An 18,807-nucleotide genomic window follows, 5' to 3' on the forward strand; every position below is an offset into this window, starting at 1 on the left:
GCAGATACCAAAACTGTTTATGGTGAAAAGTGATCATCCTTAAGCCCTAACCCTTGGAATAACTTAAAACATGGAAGAGGCAGCTGCAATGTGAACGGATGAGTTTGGAGGACGAATCTAGAGAGGGAAGACCGTGTACAGTGATTGATGACGACATGACTCGGAAAGTGGAACTGCTAGTGATGGACGACAGACGAATAACCATAAATACAGGGTTTTCATAAAGTCTGGACGGATTTAATTCGCTTATAATTTTCATAAAAATGCTCATATTGAAATCAAATAAAGTGCAAACGGTAGCGGAAGGATTAAATTTTTACCTGTAATCTGCACCAGCTCAGTTCATTCACCGCCACACCTCCAACTGGGCGCCATTTGGACCGTCTAGGAATCGACTTCTGTGGGCTGTTGATGATGCTTTCCCTTACCCTGCTCACTGTTGCAGGCGATGTTGGCGGCCTCCCACTTCGAGGAAGGTCCAGGACGCTTCCTGTCTCCAAGAACTTAGCATGCCACTTTCGGATTGCACTCTCAGTCGGTGCCGGCTTTTTGAACTCTTTGGTGAACTTTCGACACACCAGAATTGGCCTTGCCCTCCCTCTCCCTCTCTCAACGTGTTCAGAGTTACCGCTTATCTAACAGTGTTGCCAACTAAAAATTTAACCCTTCCGCTACCGTTTACACTTTATTTGATTTCATTATGAGCATTTTTATGAAAATTATAAGCAAATTAAATCCGTCCAGACTTTATGAAAACCCTGTACTATTGTTAATGAGTTGAAGATTTCCTATGGCTCAGTATCAACTATCTTGCATGATCACCAGGACCTATCCGAAGTGTCCGCACGGTGGGTTCCCAGGTTACTCCTTTTCAAAACCAGCAACACGCTGATTGTGCATCGGAAGTGTTGGCTCTCTGTGTAGCCAATGAGAATGACTTTTCCGATCGTCTCGTGTCAATGGATGAATGTTGAGTACATCACTTTGACCGAGAGTCAACACTGGAAACATAGCAGCTCCCCACACCCTAAAACAAGCTCGTGTGCAGCCTTCTGCTAAGAAGGGCGTGCTTTCAGTTTTCTGGGATTTCAAGGGCGTTATTCCTACGCATTACCTAACTTATGGGTATAGTGAGAGTGGAACATATTACAGAGGTCTGCTAGAAATATTTCGCGATGCCCTAAAGGAAAGAGGCCGTGGCATCCTCATTAAAGGTGTTCGCCTGTTGGTTGACAATGCTTTCGCCCACAAAGCCCATGAATCATGTCCAAAGCCTAGGGTATCAGTTACTTTGCCATCCTCCATATTCACCTGGCCTCGCGCCGTCAGATTTCTTCTTGTTCCCGAAACTGAAACAGTTTCTGAAAGGACGGCACGCTGCAGTGGAGCACTGGTTTTTCAGCCTATGTGACATCTTCTACAAAGAAGGGTTGTGGAAGCTGAAAGACTAGTTGCAGAAATGTGTTACTTTGGTTACTGACTATGTAGAGAAAGACTAATCATATATCTGCATTTGGCACTTCTCCCTCAACCCCTTCATAGTGAGGACAAAAACTTATTGACCGCCTTTGTATTCTGCATCGAATCTTCATTGTCTACGAGATAACAAATGAACTAAAAGCAACACTAGGCTACAGAATTCAAGTTCTAAACTTGGCACTATTTGGACGTTTTCCCCTATGACTAGCCGTTTGATAATTGCCACTGCATTAATGTTAAAATAATATACCGGCGAATTAACTTTCTTACGTGCTCTCGCTGCCCGAAATACTGCAGTGTTAATTTGCACGATGGTTAGTTTTCTGTTCATCAGGGACGAAAGGGAAACAGGGTTGTAACCTAGTTTAAGTAATATATACAGGTGCTTATCAAAATAATAGCAACATCTATATGACAAATAAATACAGGAAATAACATTTTTCCATATAACACAACTATTTATTTTTGGTGCATATTCAATCATATAAAGAAACAGAAACAAAAATTGAGAGAGAGAGAGAGAGAGAGAGAGAGAGAGAGAGAGAGAGAGAGAGAGAAATATACAGGACATGACCCTGAACCTGCGTCTCCAGTTTACACCCTCTTTAATTCTGACACTGGACTGTCCACGCAAAAGAAAAGTTATGCTATAGTTCACGTGGTCTGAGTACCGATCTCAAAAGCAGAAGAATGTATGACTTTTCACGAAGCAGACTGGGTAGGATATTGTTTAACGCACTATCACTAACCCAGAGACTCGGGTTTGATTTGCGGCTGTCATCCATTTACTGCCTATCACAGAATATCGGGAAAATGTACTGTGCAGATTTTAAGTGGAGAATTATTTTAATAGTTGGTTGGGAATTTTGCGTCAGTTTTTATCACCGAAGCTACGTATGTAAGACGTGGACCTAGTTAAAAGTGGAGTCCGAGCAACAGTAATGCTCTCAAATTCCAAGACTCTGTCGCTGGGAATTGAACCAGGAATTCTGTGCACCAAAGACACGCGTCCTAACCACTGGACCAGCGGGAAAGAGCTAAATGAAATCTTCAGTGCCACGATTACTATTTTTAGGGGCTAAAAAGAGACAGATAATAAATGCAAGAAAATGACGAATCTGAGAGAACCGAAGAACACAATGTTATCTACCAGAAATTTGCATGATGCAGGAACGAACAAGGGAGCCGTCGCACTACAGGTACGCGCTGAACATTGAAATACTGTGCTCCCTTAATGATATGTACGAGGGAGGATCAGAAATTAAGGTTACAATGCCGGTATTTCTGGAGTTTCGTCTGCTATAGACGAATGTGGATTGTGCGGTAATTGTAATACATGGGTTGGCAACTGTGCAGAGTTTCAGCCACTCGCCACCTACAGTGCTAGTAGTAGGTAAAAACAAATGGCGACTCGTTCGGAAAACGTCTCGCGAAGAAGCCCGCTTAGTCATTCGACTTCTGTGGGCGAAACATGTAACCGCGGATGAAATTCACTGGCAGAGGTTTACGGGGACTGTAATATCTCGTCAGCAAGACGCAGAATGGTGTCGAAAGTTTGCGACTGGTTGAGAAAACGTCAGTGGCCGACTCAGCATGAAAAGATTTGAACACAGTTGGCATGGAGGGGCTGATTTAGAACAACAGGAGGATCACGTTACGCACCTCGGAGTTCGTCGCTTCGCTTCAGACGAGGAGGTCAAACACTTCGTGACAACGTGGCTGAACACGCGAGGACAGGGTTTTTACCAGGAGGGAATCTTCAAACTCATCCCACGATGAGACAAGTGCTTCAACCGATATGAAGACTATGTCGAAAAATAACCTAATGTATGTACTATCTGTTGGCTGTATTGGTTGTATGAAATAATATATACATGTTTCACTGTAGGCTTTGTAACCTTACTTTCTGATCAATCCTCCTATTTATTAAGTGATTTACTTTGGTCAACCGATATGGAGATTATGTCGAAAAATAACCTAATGTATGTACTATCTGTTGGCTGTATTGGTTGTATGAAATAATATATACATGTTTCACTGCAGGCTTTGTAACCTTACTTTCTGATCAATCCTCCTATTTATTAAGTGATTTACTTTGGTCAACCGATATGGAGATTATGTCGAAAAATAACCTAATGTATGTACTATCTGTTGGCTGTATTGGTTGTATGAAATAATATACACACGTTTCACTGCAGGCTTTTGTAACCTTACTTTCTGATCATCCCTAGTATAAAGCTCATTTTGTTTTAATACACTGATAATTTTTAATCTGCAGTTCTCAGGTTACTTTAAGAAGAGGTTGTTAGTACAAATATTTTAAACAAAGCACTTATTTATGATTAAAGAAAACGGCTTACCTTAATGGAAGACAATTTAATACTTGACAAGGGTACTTCCGGATTATTACATACTAGACATGGCTCACTCTCAAGATAATAGCCATCCAGTTCTACAAACTGAGCCAAATTACTATAGAGATTGGCGTTCGGATGATGAGCTAGAAGCTGGTTCTGGGTATGGAGAACATTCACAGCTTGTTCAACATATTCACACATCTGTAACATAAATATTGTTCGCATGTTAACATAATATTGCTAGCATATAAGAACAATTATTTCAATTACAATTAATTTTAACAAAAAAAAGTTTTGAACTGCAAAATTATATAACAAAACTCACTCACTTTTTTCAACTTACTTCTATGTTCCTAGTAACCCAGTGGTTTTGAATTTCAATATCTGAATATTTCGGAAAACTTTACAGAAAAAAAAGTCCTCTACACTACGTCTTATATTAGTAATATTTACATCTTTCTCAATGCGTACGATATCTTCTGTACGTTCTTTGAGTACTTACTAAGAGGATTTATAGAATTAAGGATTTTGCAGACGAAAGCTTGAATTAGTATTACTGAAACTGAATTAACTAACGCAATTTGAGCAATTGACCATTTATCACTGGGATCGGTTGATTTGGAGTTCAGCAGTGAGGTTAGTTAACATGGGATTCGAATTACATGAACCTCGATCGGAAATCAAACCCGGGTGTCTAGCACCGAAGACAAGTTTGCTAACAATATAGCTACAACAAAGTTCTTACGATCTTGAAGCTTTGCTGGCGTCTACTATTAATCCAATGTTCTCGGGATTGCTGCCAGAGTGAGTGTTGCTGTGCTGAGCTTTCGTTACCATACAGCGGCAGCCGCTGTATAGTAACGAAAGCTCAGCACAGCAACACTCACTCTGGCAGCAATCCCGAGAACATTGGATTAACAGAGTTCTTGTTACCAGAATTAGCTCAACATTATATATATATATATATATATATATATATAGTGTGTTAATGAACTATACCGGCAATCAAAATATGAAAAAAAAAAAATTCACATGAGTCTGTGGGAAATGCATAGTTTCTGAGCTAGGGCTGTCCAAACTCATGCAAAAGCTAAATTTCAACAGAGCTGTTTCGATGTCCAGAAACTGTAGAGTGATGGTCCATATCAGCGTAATCAAAGGCGTACATACGCAACTAAGAAATGCATTTATTAATGATTCCCAAAATATGTTCCCACAGAATTCTCAAGACACAATTTGACTTCAAGATGGATCCAAAGTAGGCAAAAGGTAAGCCTAGACTGCAATGAATACGGGATGCTTCCGCAGAAAGTCCTAAGTGTTAGGGATCGTCAGCAGCATGGTCCTCCGTGTTCGGAATAACTAGTGCTGCGGTGTATTTTGTCTCGGTACATTTCATGTATAAACTTGAAACAAAACATCGCAGTACGCGTTAATCCGAACACGAGAGTCCGTGGTGCTAGCGGTCCCTAATACTTCCGCTTTCCCGCTGAAGAATCCAGTATTCTTCCGCTTACTTTGGACCCACCTTAAAGTCAAGAGTATACCTGAGAATTCTTTTGGGAGTATATCTGAGAATTTTACCCTGTAGGAAATTCCTTGTACATCCACTGAAATATTAATATTTGGATTACGTATGTGCGCCTTACAGTTTGTCGGTATAGTTCACTAACATCCTGTATGTCAAACTATATATATATAATATGTGTGTGTGTTAAACTGTAGTACTCCGAAATTCTAATGTTGCTTCATGTAAATACCTTACAAACTATTTTGATATAAGCCCTATAAACTGTAGTTAATGTTTATTTTCCTACTAGTATTAAGTTTTAAAATGTTCTTTATGATCGAAGAGCTGGATTCTCGTAGCGTTTTAAATATTGACAACATTACCTTCTTTCCTGACTGCGATGTCTTCAATGAGAAATACCCAAGAAGATCAACAAATTGGGCTGCTTTCCTGCCATATGCTGGAAGCTGTGGCCATAACTTCCACAACAAATCCAATAACGCCTCTTGGTCTTGAGCTGTAGAATTCCTGTTTTAAAAAAATGAGAAATAATTCATCTTCCGGCTTTAATATTTCCATAGTAGAAAAAAAAATAAAGAAACAAAGAACTACTTGTTTGTATTCAATAACAACTTGGTTGGCTCGTCTGAAGTTCAACGTTTATTTCAGCACCGAACTATACGAAACAGACCTACAGTTTAACATGGAATCCGAACCACATGAACTCTCGCCAAGAATGAAATCAAGTCTTCCGTACCAAAAGCGTGTACGCTGATCATATAACCACGAGGCGGCTCAGTATACTGTTCTAACAGAAAAAGGATAAATTTGACATACAACAAAGATACTCAGTCTAAAATTTATAAATGTGGTGGTTTACATTAAACCACAGCCCTTGCTGGCATGTATCGCTCCAACGCCATCTATTAGCGACCGGCTTAACTAGATCTAGCCCAGCGAATAACGTCGCACTGCGTTGTCTTTGCTCTAACATGGGTATCAGGAGCTTTCCAGATCTAGTGGTCGTTATGTGTCTTATTCACATGATTCCCAGTTTGCCTCATGACGCTGGATGGACATCACCGAAATTGGGAAGTACAGGCCGGGGATCAAACTAGTGGTGGGCACAAAAAACGTTTTTTTCGGTTTCCAGGAAAACCGAAACCGGTTTTTGAAAATTTTCAAAAAAAAACTGTTTTCACTACAACCAGTTTCGGTTTTCTTCAAAACCGGTTCCGTTTTTTCCAAAAATTTGCTTTTCCTGACCAGAATAGTGTTCCGTTGTTCTCCGGAAACCGATTACGTTTCCACAGAAATAGTTTTGTTTTCCAAAAGTTTTCATCGAAACCAATATCGGTGGAAACCGAACCGGTTCTGAAAACCGAAACCGGTTTCGGTGAAAAACCGACCCGGTTTTGGATAAAACAGAAATGTCGGATTTCGGTTTTCTAGAAACCGGTTTCTATAAAAACCTGTTTTGTCCATCCCTAGATCGAACTTGGGATCACGCAGACGTGAGTCCAATGCTCTAACTACTAGACTAAGATGTCCATTGGCAGTTTACATGCTTTTAATAATCCTCCTCAAACTACACGAATATTTCCAACGAAATGTAACAACTACGAAACTAGCTATCTTACAGTGTGTTTATACAATCTTTTCCTTAATTTAATTGGCGCAGTATCGTAATATTTGATTGACCTCTTTGGGGAAACCTTTACAATACAACATACTACGCTTTTAGTCATTTTTACACTTGGCAGCCTTGTGTTTTTATCAAAATAGCATTACTTCTGAAAAAGATACCTGGTACCTAATATAATTTTTTGAATTTGCGCAAAGACTGTTTACATGACAATAAAAGAAAAATTACCACATGTGAAGAATATTGATTGACGAAGTTCTCCCAAACTAGAAATATGTTTAATTTATAATGGAACCGTACGCATGGCGTGTCAACAGGCAATATAAAAAGAATTTTGACACGGGTTTAACCCTTGGCGATTATTGCTGTGCGATATCATTAAAACACAGAAGGCACTGTACTAAACTCTGTCTCTCCTATTTCTTCCATTAAAACATAGTCGTGCCGTAATACATTATTTCTGAAATATTTACGAAATGAAAATATGCATAAAATTGAAAAACATTGTTTGGATACAGAAGTCAATTGAAGAAAGAACTCTCACTTTATCAGTAAAATTTCTCCCAAACAGGATTATCTCATATTCTACTGTATATAATCAAATATTCTCAAAATATTCAAAGTAATTTCTGAGAAATTCTTGAAACAAAACACTGTCTAGCCAGTAAACTATATTATCTCTTAAATTTCTACAGAATAATGAATTATACTAAACTGGAAGGCTATTAACGAGTATATCTACGAAATATGGACAGAATCGACTGAGATGTTTGAGAAAATCGTCCGCATAATTCAGACCAATAAACAAGCACACTGAAAAATTGCTAATGGAATATTTATTTGTGAAATAAGCAGTTCTTGAGAAAATTGACCGATAAAAATCACACCCCTACCAGTAAACTACCCCTTCTGAATTCTCTCTCAAGAGAACTATTTTTGCCATATTCTGCGGTTACTACAAAAATATGAACAAAATCGTAAGAGCTGTTTTCAAGAAAATCACAGTTCTTCATTTTCCAGTTAACTATCGTTATTTTTGAAGGAAAAATTTAAAAACTCGAGAATCCTGTACAAACCTGAAGCTTAAAACCTGGTCCCGATACGTTGAACGGCGTGGATGTATTATATGAAATGAAATATTTTAATGTCCCATGATTATGTCCTTTAGGCTAAGGGAGACAATGATTAAGTAAGTGAATGATGATAGAAAAAATCGTGGAATGATAATGTGGGAGGAAACGGGAGTACTCCGAGAAAATCCACGGACATGATGTTACCAACCACGAAGTTACTTGACCGCGGATAAAACCAGGGGTTCCACACACCAAAGATAAGCGCTCTACCACTCAGCCAGCGTGCTTCCTACTGAACAGCATTGACTCTACTCTAGATCTGTGTGCATACAACGGAACGAACGAACCAACAGATCGAGCGCTTTTAAGGGCCATAAAACTTGTAAAATCCTTTGAAATACAGAATTCGATTTTTTCTTTCTTCACGACCACAAGTCTTTTCTTTAGTCTTATTATCACTCGAAAGTAAAAATGCATTGCAGTAAACCTGTCAATTCGGACGATATAAAACAAACGTCATTGTCGACTGTCAAACTAAGTTCGCTGTAATGCAACTGAATATTTTTTTTTAAAAAATGTCTATAGCAACACATCGACACTGATGGAACTGTGACTGCAAGGACATAAACTGTAGAAGGCTTTTCTCAAGTAAATTAACCAAATGGTTTTGGCGCTGTGAACAATTGATTTAGGATTTCAGATTTCTGGGCTTTCGGCATCTAAGGCCATTTAGCCCGTCACGTTTTGAGGGACGACGTTCCTCGGCGACAACACTATTCGGAGAAAGGGAAGGAAGGAAGCGGCCTGGGACCTATAGGTTAGGTACCACCCTGGCATTTGCCTGGTGTGAATGAGGAAAACCCAGGAAAACCTCATTCAGGGTGGCTGGCCTGAAAAAGCTTTTACACTTTTTCGACCGAGTGCCAACACCGGGAATCGAACCCGGGACCGCACGCACCAAAGGCGAGAGCGTTAGCGACTACGCTACGCGGGGCCACTCTATGAACAATTGAAATTAGCGACGGAGAAGAGAAAACTTTATTAACGCTCTGGATATTATTTTTAAAATACTGAAAGCAATTTCAAATAGAATATGAAAAGAATAATACTCACTTGTAAATTCCTAAAACTAGAGCATGAGCTTGCCAACGTACAGTGGTAGCGTTCGTCTCCAGCAAAAAGGTTCTGATGAATCTACACAGGAGTGACTTTTCCACTTGTTTGTTGATGTGATGAACAAGGGAGATGCACTCAGTCTCCTCAAAGCGAGCTTCAGAATCTGAATCGTCCGACTTCTCTCGTTCTTTCCGTGAAGGCGCAGGACTTGATGATGGGCCTGAACCGCCAGCAGTCTTTTGTAAATTAAAAGTTTAATTATTTACAAATCTGATTATTATTATACATATAAAACACATATAAATATACACAAAGGTAAAACACTACTGAACTACCTAAGGAACTGCAGTCCCACGATTATGGTCTTTAGGTTACGAGAGACATATGACTAAGGAAAGTGAACGATGATGGAATTGGTGGTATGAGAATGTGGGAGAAGACGGGAGTAACCGGAGAAAATCCACCAACACAATGTTGTCTACCTCAAACTTACTTGTCCGGGATCGAACCCGGGGTCGTACGCACCAGAGGTAAGCGCTCAAACACGAAGAGGAACTGTAGTGTCATGGCGCAGAAACAGAAGCCTGACCATTGTGTTAATAAAATACTAGATACTGAAAATAGGGAACGGTTCTTATTTCAACAGAAAGAAAAGAAAAGAATATTCTATTAAAACCATCAACAGCAAAAGTCGAAAGGCGAAAAGTATATTTTTTATCAGTATTTTTCAAATTAACAAGAAAAGTGAAGCACGAAATTAGTCCACTGATTTCGAATTGTTTTCTTTTAAATAACTGTTTCGGAAGTATTGATGCTAGCTCGCATTTGTACACACAGCTTCTGACTATCCCAGATAAAAAAAAAAAAAAATTAAATTATAAAAAATTCGAACAGCTATTGTAAAGCTAATAATCCACATAAAACATTGCTCCTCAGTTTTCCAATACAACATAAAACTGCTTCTCAGTTTTCCAATACAACATAAAACACAATATACAAGAAATCGATATATTTCGAGCAAACATGTAGGAATGACAAAGCAAAACGTGCATACTACAACAAAACAAGTACATGACGCTAAAGAATATTCATTAGTTTCATGCTTTCTAAATCATTTCAAAAGATCCAATTATGGATCCGAAAAGAGATCCAATTATGGATCCAAAAAGTGAAGATAATTCTTAATATACAAGGTAACCAGAAAAAGTTCTTGCCGTTTTGACGTCCCATTAATCAACGTGCTCACAGAGAAGAAACGAAATAACGCCCGTGTCTGCCAAGCGATCGGGAGTTAGTCTGACCATCGACATTCAGTTATACAGAAATAGTGCGTACATACAAGTCATACTTCGTCCAATGTCGAAGAGAAATGGAGGTATCGAAGCTGCTTCATCAAGTCACCGCATATGCCAGACGTTTGCGGAGAATGTCGTGAACGAACGCACTGCAAGGTATTGGTTCCTGAAATTCCGTTTGGGAGATGTGACCCATTCGAAAGAACCTCGCATAAGACGACTACATGTGTAGGATGACGAGGCCCTGGAAGCAGCTATCGAGAGAGGAACAAGTGATCTAATGTGTGATGTACTTGCAGGAAGGTTCCATGTTTCAGCTGAGAACCTGCATGGTATAGGAAAGTTATACAAGTTAAGCAAGTAGGTATCTCACACATTGTTGGCACCCAACAAAGAACAACGAGTGGCAGCTTGTTGTACTTGCCCACTCGGCACCAGAACACATCCATCTTTAATCGCTTGCTCACTGATGTTCACTGGGTCCTCTTTGACATTTCCAAGCTACCAGACATTGGTTGCCGCCACATGACCTTGTTTCCCATACCTTAAGATCACCTTTGTACCCACGAAAGGTTATGCTCTCTGTATGGTGGAACTGTCGACAAGTGGTGCATTATGAGCTCCTTCCACCTAGTCACACCGTCACTGCTGATCTCTACTGTCAGCAGTTGCAAAGGGTGCACCGTGCATTGCGACAGAAGGAACCAGCATTGGTGAATCGCAAGGATTTACTGTTTCTGCAGGGAATGCCAAGCTACAACAATGCCAAACCATATGGCAAAGAGGACTCGGAAGACCCTTCAACAACTTGGCTGGGAGAGACTGTGCTATGCACCATATTCACCGGACCTTGCGCCAACAAATTACCACCTGTTTCATTCCATTGACAACCACCTCAATGGGAGAGCCTTCGCAAGTGAGGGAGACCTACTGAACGCACGTACAGACTTTTTTGTATCCACGATCACCAAGTTTTATTACCAAGGCATTATGCAGCTGCAGGAACGTTAGCAAAATGTGTTAGATGCTGATGGAGAATAATTTGAAATCCAAAAGTACATACGTCCCTGTATTGCTCTTTGTTTATCACTGTCTAGAACGGCAAGAACTCTTTTAGCTACCTTGTATTAGTAATATATATATATATATATATATATATATATATATCTGTATATGAAGGAAAAGTTCGGACTTGATATGCAAAGAGTAAGAAATACACAACTAGACCAAGAATCAAACCCAGATCTCCGCACTCTATCTATATTATTGAATTCGCACCTAGACGAATTGGTATGATATAAAATCAGTCATTGCCTTCATTCGTGATACGAAGACCGAAACTTTTTAATGAAAACCATTCAAAATTTAATATAATGTTTGAACAGAGAACTCCTTCTTGATGTCCCTTATGTAACTCATAAGAATTTTACCTACGTAACTTTTACTTTCTTTAATTATGCCTTTTTGTCCTTTCGATATCCGAAATATATTAACTAGCCTTGTATATTGGTTTAGAAAGATGACAAAGAACAATTTTACTTTCCTAATACATAATCGAAACAAAAAAAGAGAAACTGTACCTGAACTGTTCCTTTAGAGCTACAAATTGCACACTGTAGCAGTTGTAATATGGTTGGTGACACTCCTTCGTCTAGCAGACAGCTTACTTGCAACAAGAAAGGCAATACATTTTCTTCTTTCAGACAGAACCGCTGCCAGTTGCCTGTGCGGCTCGTTGCAACCTCTAAGCATGACTTGAGATGCTCTATCAATTCCACCAGAGAATCGTATGGTAAACTTATCAGATGAGGGTGAGGGGACTGAGGCTCAAATCCACCAACAGAACAGCAATACTGAACAGCCTAGAAGAAGAAAACAAAAGGGAAAATCAGTAACTAATGTCTGAACAAAATCACATATAATGAACAAGTACCTAGAAAAAAAATGCGTTACTTTATCAGCACTTTTGTTTCTTTCTTTACCGACATATACTCCAGAACTTGCCACGTTTTTCCCACTTATTTATTCAATCCTTTCAAATATCTAGGACCAATATTAACAGACCAAAAACATATTCATGACCAAATTAAAAGTCGACTGAAAGCAGGTAATTCATGTTATTATTCAGTTCAAATCTTTTGTCGTCGCGAATTCTGTCGAGGAATTTGAAGTTTAAAATATATATATATATATATCTAGAACAATATTCATGCCTATTGTGTTTTATTATTGTGAAACCTAGTCGCTTACTCTGAGGGAAGAACGCAGACTGAAAGTAATTAGCAATAAAATCCTGATACGAATATTCGGATCAACGAGGAACGGGAATGGAGAATAGCGGAAACTTCATAACGAGGATATGTATAATTTAGACCGTCTACCAGATATTGTTAGGGTAATCAAGTCTAGCAAGCTCCGGTGCGCAGGTCCTGTAGCCAGAATGCAAAAAAAGTAGGAATGTTTTCACAGTTTTAGCTGGAAATCCAATCGGAAAACGACCATTAGGAAGCCCTAGGCGCAGATGGCAGGACATTAAGATGGATCTTGCACAGATAGAAATACAAAGTAGAAACTGGATTAGCTGGCTAAGAACCGGTCAATGGAGAGCTTCTGTGAACATGGCATTGAACCTCCGTGTTCTATAGGACATAGAGGTAGTTATTCAATCCATTATTTCCCCTTACATTTTACTGCTATTTTCGCTAACCTACTTTTTCCAACTTTTCAATTATTAGTTTGTTAACTGGAATTTAGCGTCATTTCCAGCACCAAAGATATATGAGACGAGACGTAAAGGCAATCTGAATCACTACTCGGGTTTGTATCCACGCCAAAGTACCCGAGAATTGATCCCGGAACCACGCGCGTTAGCTACTCAAAGCATATACGGGTACCTTTCAGTTATTACTTCTAGAGATTTCTCGCAATGACTTTCTGCAAGTCATACCCTTTTCTCCTCTATTTTCTGAAACCCCACTTCCATATTCACATAACTAAACAATTTTCCGTCATTAATATTCTAAATAGCAGATAGGGACTGAGTGAAGCACTTTCATTTTCCTTCCTTCTCTCTGCTCTACACGCTTACTGAATTCTCAATTGCAAAGTGAGAATACCAATGTTTATTTATGGGATGTGATCAAAAAATACGGTGAATAATTTTATTAGAAACAAAGAAATAGGTTTACATGGAATTTGATTTAATCTCCTTCAAAGTACTGTCCTTGGCTAATAATGCACTTATCCCAACGTTGAATCCATGACTGGAAGAATTTCTGGAAGGCTTCTTTCGGAAGGGTGTTCAAATGTTCTGCCGTGGCCCTCTCAATGTCAGGAATGTTGTCAAAACGTTTTCCTCTAAGCACGAATTTAATTTTTGGGAAGAGCCTGAAGTTGCATGGTGCTATATCTGGAGGGCACAGCGAACGTCGACAGACAGGAATATTTTTTCGGTCAAAACCTTGCGGATCAAAAGTAAGATGTGGCACAGGGTGTTTTCGTGGTGAAGAAGGAAGCCATTTGCCCATTTAATCGGCGGGTTAAATGCTTTTTACGAACCCATATGAGATGTTTAGTTCTTCAGATAGCTCTCGAATAGTCATTCGTCTGTTTGAATAAATCATTTATGCCGCTTTTTGCATATTTTCATCTGTTTTTGACATCAAAGGATGTCTCGATCGTTGCTCATTTTCAACCGACTCCTTGTCGCTTTTGAACCGTTCATACCACTTGTAAACAGTCTTCAATGCCTCCATTTCATCGCCATACACTGATTTTGACATTTCGTGAGCTTTTTTGGTACTTTTTTTGCAGGTTAGAACAAAACTTAATGTTGGTGCGCGACAGACATTCTTTAACACGTCCTCTTACTTCTGCCTCTGGAATCCAACTAACATGTCACAACTCGTTCAAACTCGACATTGACTGTACCAACGGTTTACGCTACCGTGCTTACTAGTTGAAATGGATACAACATCGATAGATGGCACTGTGCAACAACATTCCCTGTTCTTTTTGACCACACTTTGCACACCTGCGTCCACTACATACGAGGTGGGTGCAAAATAATTATTTAGAGTTAATTCAGTTAATTTAATTAATTTCATCTTCACATAATATTGTCTCTTATTTGCTTCAAATATTCTTTCCATAGTTTTCTACAATGTACAGGTATAATCCACAGCCTTTCGGACCATATTCTTCAATTTCTCTCTATTCTTGGGAAGTATCCAGACATTTTCTAGTATTACGTAACAACTTTCATTCTAATATAATTTATATTTCCAGAATATCCTTAAAAACTTAAGTACGACACAAATATACAGAGCTACAAATATATATATAAAATCTCCCATTTAGTGTACACAATCTAAACTTAGATATAAATACATTTAAAAAATTCAAAAGTATGAAAAATCTTTGAAACAAACATTATGTTATGTAAAACAAACACACTATGTTATATAATTTTTACTATATTCATTTCACTCATACCTTAAAATCTTTATACCAATACCTCGTATAAGCTGCTATAAACGTTAAATACCTGCTTAAAACAGAGAAACTACGAGGCACAAAACTAGTACACAAATATTTACCTTCATGTGAGATTCCAATGCATGAAGATCTCTCAGCTGCCTGTATTTGTCTTTGTTTCCACAAATGAAGAGCAGCAACTTTCTCACTTGTCTTCTCACAAACGGTGTTTGGTGGATCATCATGTATTCACATAAGTAGTAGTACCACGCCTGCAAAATCAAAGAAATTACATGATATTTCTGGTTTTACGTGCCATAATTATGCACTGTAGGCTAGAGTAGATAGGTGATTCATGAAAGTGAATGACTAAGTGAGAAAAAAATTGATGCAAAGAAAGAACGAAAGAAACATAGAAAGAAAAAGCAAGAAAGAAAAAAGCAAAGAAAAAGGAAACAAGAAAGCAAGCAAGTACGAAAGAAAGAAAGAAAGAAGAAAGCAAGAAAGATAGAAAACAAGGAAGCCAGAAAGCAAAAAAGAAAGGAAGCAAAAAGCAAGAAAGAAATCAAGCAAGAAAGATCTAAAGCATGAAAGAAAGAAAGCAAAAAAATCAAGCAAGCAAGATAGAAAGAAAGAAAACAAGAAAGGAAAAGTAAGTGAGTGAGGAGAACCCCAAGAAAACCCATGGACACGAGGTTGTCCAACACAAACTTGGATAACAAATGGTAGTTACAGTTCTGCAAAGGCGGCGGTTGGTTGGAGTTCAGCGTACCTTTCGAACACCGAAGCTGCATGAGGCGTGGCGCTACAATTTAAGTTGGAATCCGAAACACTGTAATGTGATCAAATTTCAGAGGGTCTCCTACCGGAAAACGAACCCAGGACCCCGCGCAACGAAGAAATGTACGCTAGGCACTGGATTAGTCCGAAAAGATCCCAGCAAAAGCGAGAAACATTTATTCTGGTAATGCAGATGTCAAAGGTGTTCAGTTATATGGATCTGTTTTTTCTACACTGGAGTTGAGTATCTGTTTAAGAGGCCCCATCACCCACTTATCTGCTTTCGATTTCCAGCAGAAAATCGGTATTTATTTTCGCGTTTATAAATGGCTGCAAATGGAAAGCTACTAGGTGACTAATCATAACGGTGCCACATGCAAAATAATATTGTGTAGGGTGATCTTGTTCTACATTTCGATTATCTTTTATCTATTTAAAGGTATCACATAATTACTGTAAAATTAGCGGTATTTTAATTTCGCAGTGTTTAGGTCTCTTAAGTAGCTAAACAACTGCCTTATGATGTTACGTCAACACCGATAATTCTGATTGATTGAACTTCGTTTTAGTACCACCCAGAAACCACTTCAGTCTGTAATTGAGGCAAGAACCCTCATCAAGAATCGAACTCAGGAACAGATGTGTTAGACGACAAAGAGGCACACAGAAAATTCTGTAATCCCATTCAGGGCAGGCTCTACAATATGTGCAACATGTACATTTGCATGGGGCAGCAACATCTGTCGTAACTATATTATTTAAACAGGGTGTCTACTGGAATATCAGAAAGTAAATTCATGACTTTTTCATGACTTTTCATGACCTTTTTGTTCAAATTTTCATGACCATGGCGATAAAAATTTACCATTAGTAATAATAAACCCCTACCATCAGTGGTGCATCGGAACTATGCGGGTTGCTAGTCTTAAATATCACTTATTGTGAATCTTAAAGAAAGAATCTAAAATTCTGCCGCCTTGTGCTCGAGCACAGAATAGCACTTACCTAAATACGGGCCTGCTCTTACCAGTGAATCACTCTATACTGTATTTGAAGTTTTAATTCTGAGTATAATTATCCATCTAGCAGAAATTTGTCTGAAATTAAGCACTGAGAGAACTGCCCAAAGGCAAAACAAATTATAAAAGAAATTCGTTTAAAAAAAAATAGATAATCAAATTTAAAATCTGCAAACTCAAACGAATAATATTATTTGCATAAGTCTAAAGGCCCAAAAATACACAATTTACATTTCTTAGAAGTAAAGAAATAGCAGATCAGAAAGTTGGACAGTAAAAAGTTGTTACTATATTACAGAGACTAGAAGATGAAATGGGGAGCAGCTAGGAAGACAGTAAAGTACCAATTAGCCAGCACTAACTGGTGGGGGAAATTCTCACAATTACTGACCTGATACAACTGTTTCAGTACATGCAGTATGAGGTATAAAAGTATGAAGTATAAAAATATACTCTGAGATTTCAGATTTTCATGACCAGTTGGGTAAATAAAGGACTTTTTCATGGCTTTCATGACTACTAAGCAAAATATATGACTTTTTCATGACTTTCATGACCAGTAGACACCCTGTTAAAACAAATATTTCTTGTTGCATAAACTTTATGATGATAGTAATTAAATTTATTAAGCTAACCTATTTGAATATTACATTTATAAATCATGTTTAGGTCGTATTAGTTTAAGGTCACGTGGATAGCGCTAAAGCAAATGGCGAAAATTCCAGCTTGAGTTGCTTGACTGTTGTCCAATACAAGAACTCGCTTTTCGAACAGTAGCGAACAGCTGTTCCATTTAATTAGTTGTCACAGTTCTGATATGAAAACCAGTCTTGTCTTTGTCACAAGTTTCTTATCATTAAAAGTGGAAACACGTCTTTTTTAACAGATGTACACTTATGTCCAAAATAATTGTCGCGTATCTATAACTGTCTTCTTGTACGAATATAATTTGATAATGATTTTGCAGGGTACTTTTAATACTGATGCTATGTGTATAATCGTGAAAAGTATACTTGTGGTAAATTTCATAGGAAAAGAATTATAAATACGAAAATTAGAATGAGTAAAACAAAATGTTGCTAAATGGACACGAAAGTTCTATTTTCGTTTTATTGTTCTTGCTTACTGCTCTTTTGACCTGAAATTTGACACATACATGTCTTTGCCGATTATACACTGACTAACATTATAAGAAATACCGGGCGAATTCGTTATCAAATTATATTCCTACAGCAGCATGTTTGTAGACATGCGACAATAATTTTGGACATGAGTGTACCTAGAAGAAAAATCGAGAAATAAAGATAAAAGATGGAATTGCAAACTGATATACTGAGATTGAAGCTCAATATTGAATTCTATAAAAAGAATTACCATCTTTCCTCTGAAGGTGTGTTTGCTTTATCTTTCACTAACATAATAGATTATTATTTAAAGGGAAAAAAAACAGACAAGAGGTTGTATTTGTAGTGTTTAGACCTTCTTCTCACATTAGTTGTTCATAATGTAGTAGTATATTTAAAATCGTGGCTTTTAAGAGTTGTTCTTTCTACAGAAAGGGGGTGGGTGGCAAATGATGGTATTGCACGGGGTGGCAAATTACTTAGGGCAGGCCCTGATCCCACTGGGAATCTAAATCTGTATTATGCACACCAAACACAAACGTTCAAACTATTTGGTTGACTGATTTGGAACTTAACGCTCCGTTTAACAGTGACGCTATATGAGACATGAACTTAATAGTTTAATGTGGGATTTTAACTACATGAGCTCTCACCGGTATCGAATCCTGGTCCACTAAACATATAGCAACAAGGGAACTCTCTAACCATTTAGCTAAATAAGAAGAGTGGGTAAAACCTCTCTATAAACAAACAAAAATCAAAATTGGTACAAGAGTCTGAAAGAAATTAAAACTAGTCACCCAATATCCGTAGAAGCTTACCCCGAAAAATTTCAATTACCAAATATATACAGATGTGACAGAAAATAAGTTCCGATTTTTTAAAACCCTTTCACTACCACCGGCACATATGTGTCCCACCAGTTTCTAATAC

The 18,807-nt window shown here is 38.2% G+C and overlaps 1 protein-coding gene across 4 annotated transcripts in view; it reads right to left on the bottom strand.

The window, feature by feature from the left end:
• poe (E3 ubiquitin-protein ligase-like protein poe) overlaps nucleotides 1-18,807 on the bottom strand; it is a 246,440-nt gene that overhangs the window by 65,330 nt on the left and 162,303 nt on the right. For all 4 annotated transcript variants that reach the window (XM_081764062.1, XM_081764063.1, XM_081764064.1 and 1 more), the window contains 5 exons: nucleotides 15,074-15,223; nucleotides 12,056-12,337; nucleotides 9,178-9,416; nucleotides 5,730-5,874; nucleotides 3,840-4,037 (listed from right to left, as the gene is read on the bottom strand). In XM_081764062.1, coding sequence (XP_081620188.1) covers nucleotides 3,840-4,037; nucleotides 5,730-5,874; nucleotides 9,178-9,416; nucleotides 12,056-12,337; nucleotides 15,074-15,223 — 1,014 coding nt within the window. The remainder of the gene's footprint in view (nucleotides 1-3,839; nucleotides 4,038-5,729; nucleotides 5,875-9,177; nucleotides 9,417-12,055; nucleotides 12,338-15,073; nucleotides 15,224-18,807) is intronic.

This window comes from Thermobia domestica, chromosome 7, assembly GCF_964235325.1.
Source record: "Thermobia domestica chromosome 7, izTheDome1.hap1.1, whole genome shotgun sequence".
NCBI classification, from domain to species: domain Eukaryota; kingdom Metazoa; phylum Arthropoda; class Insecta; order Zygentoma; family Lepismatidae; genus Thermobia; species Thermobia domestica.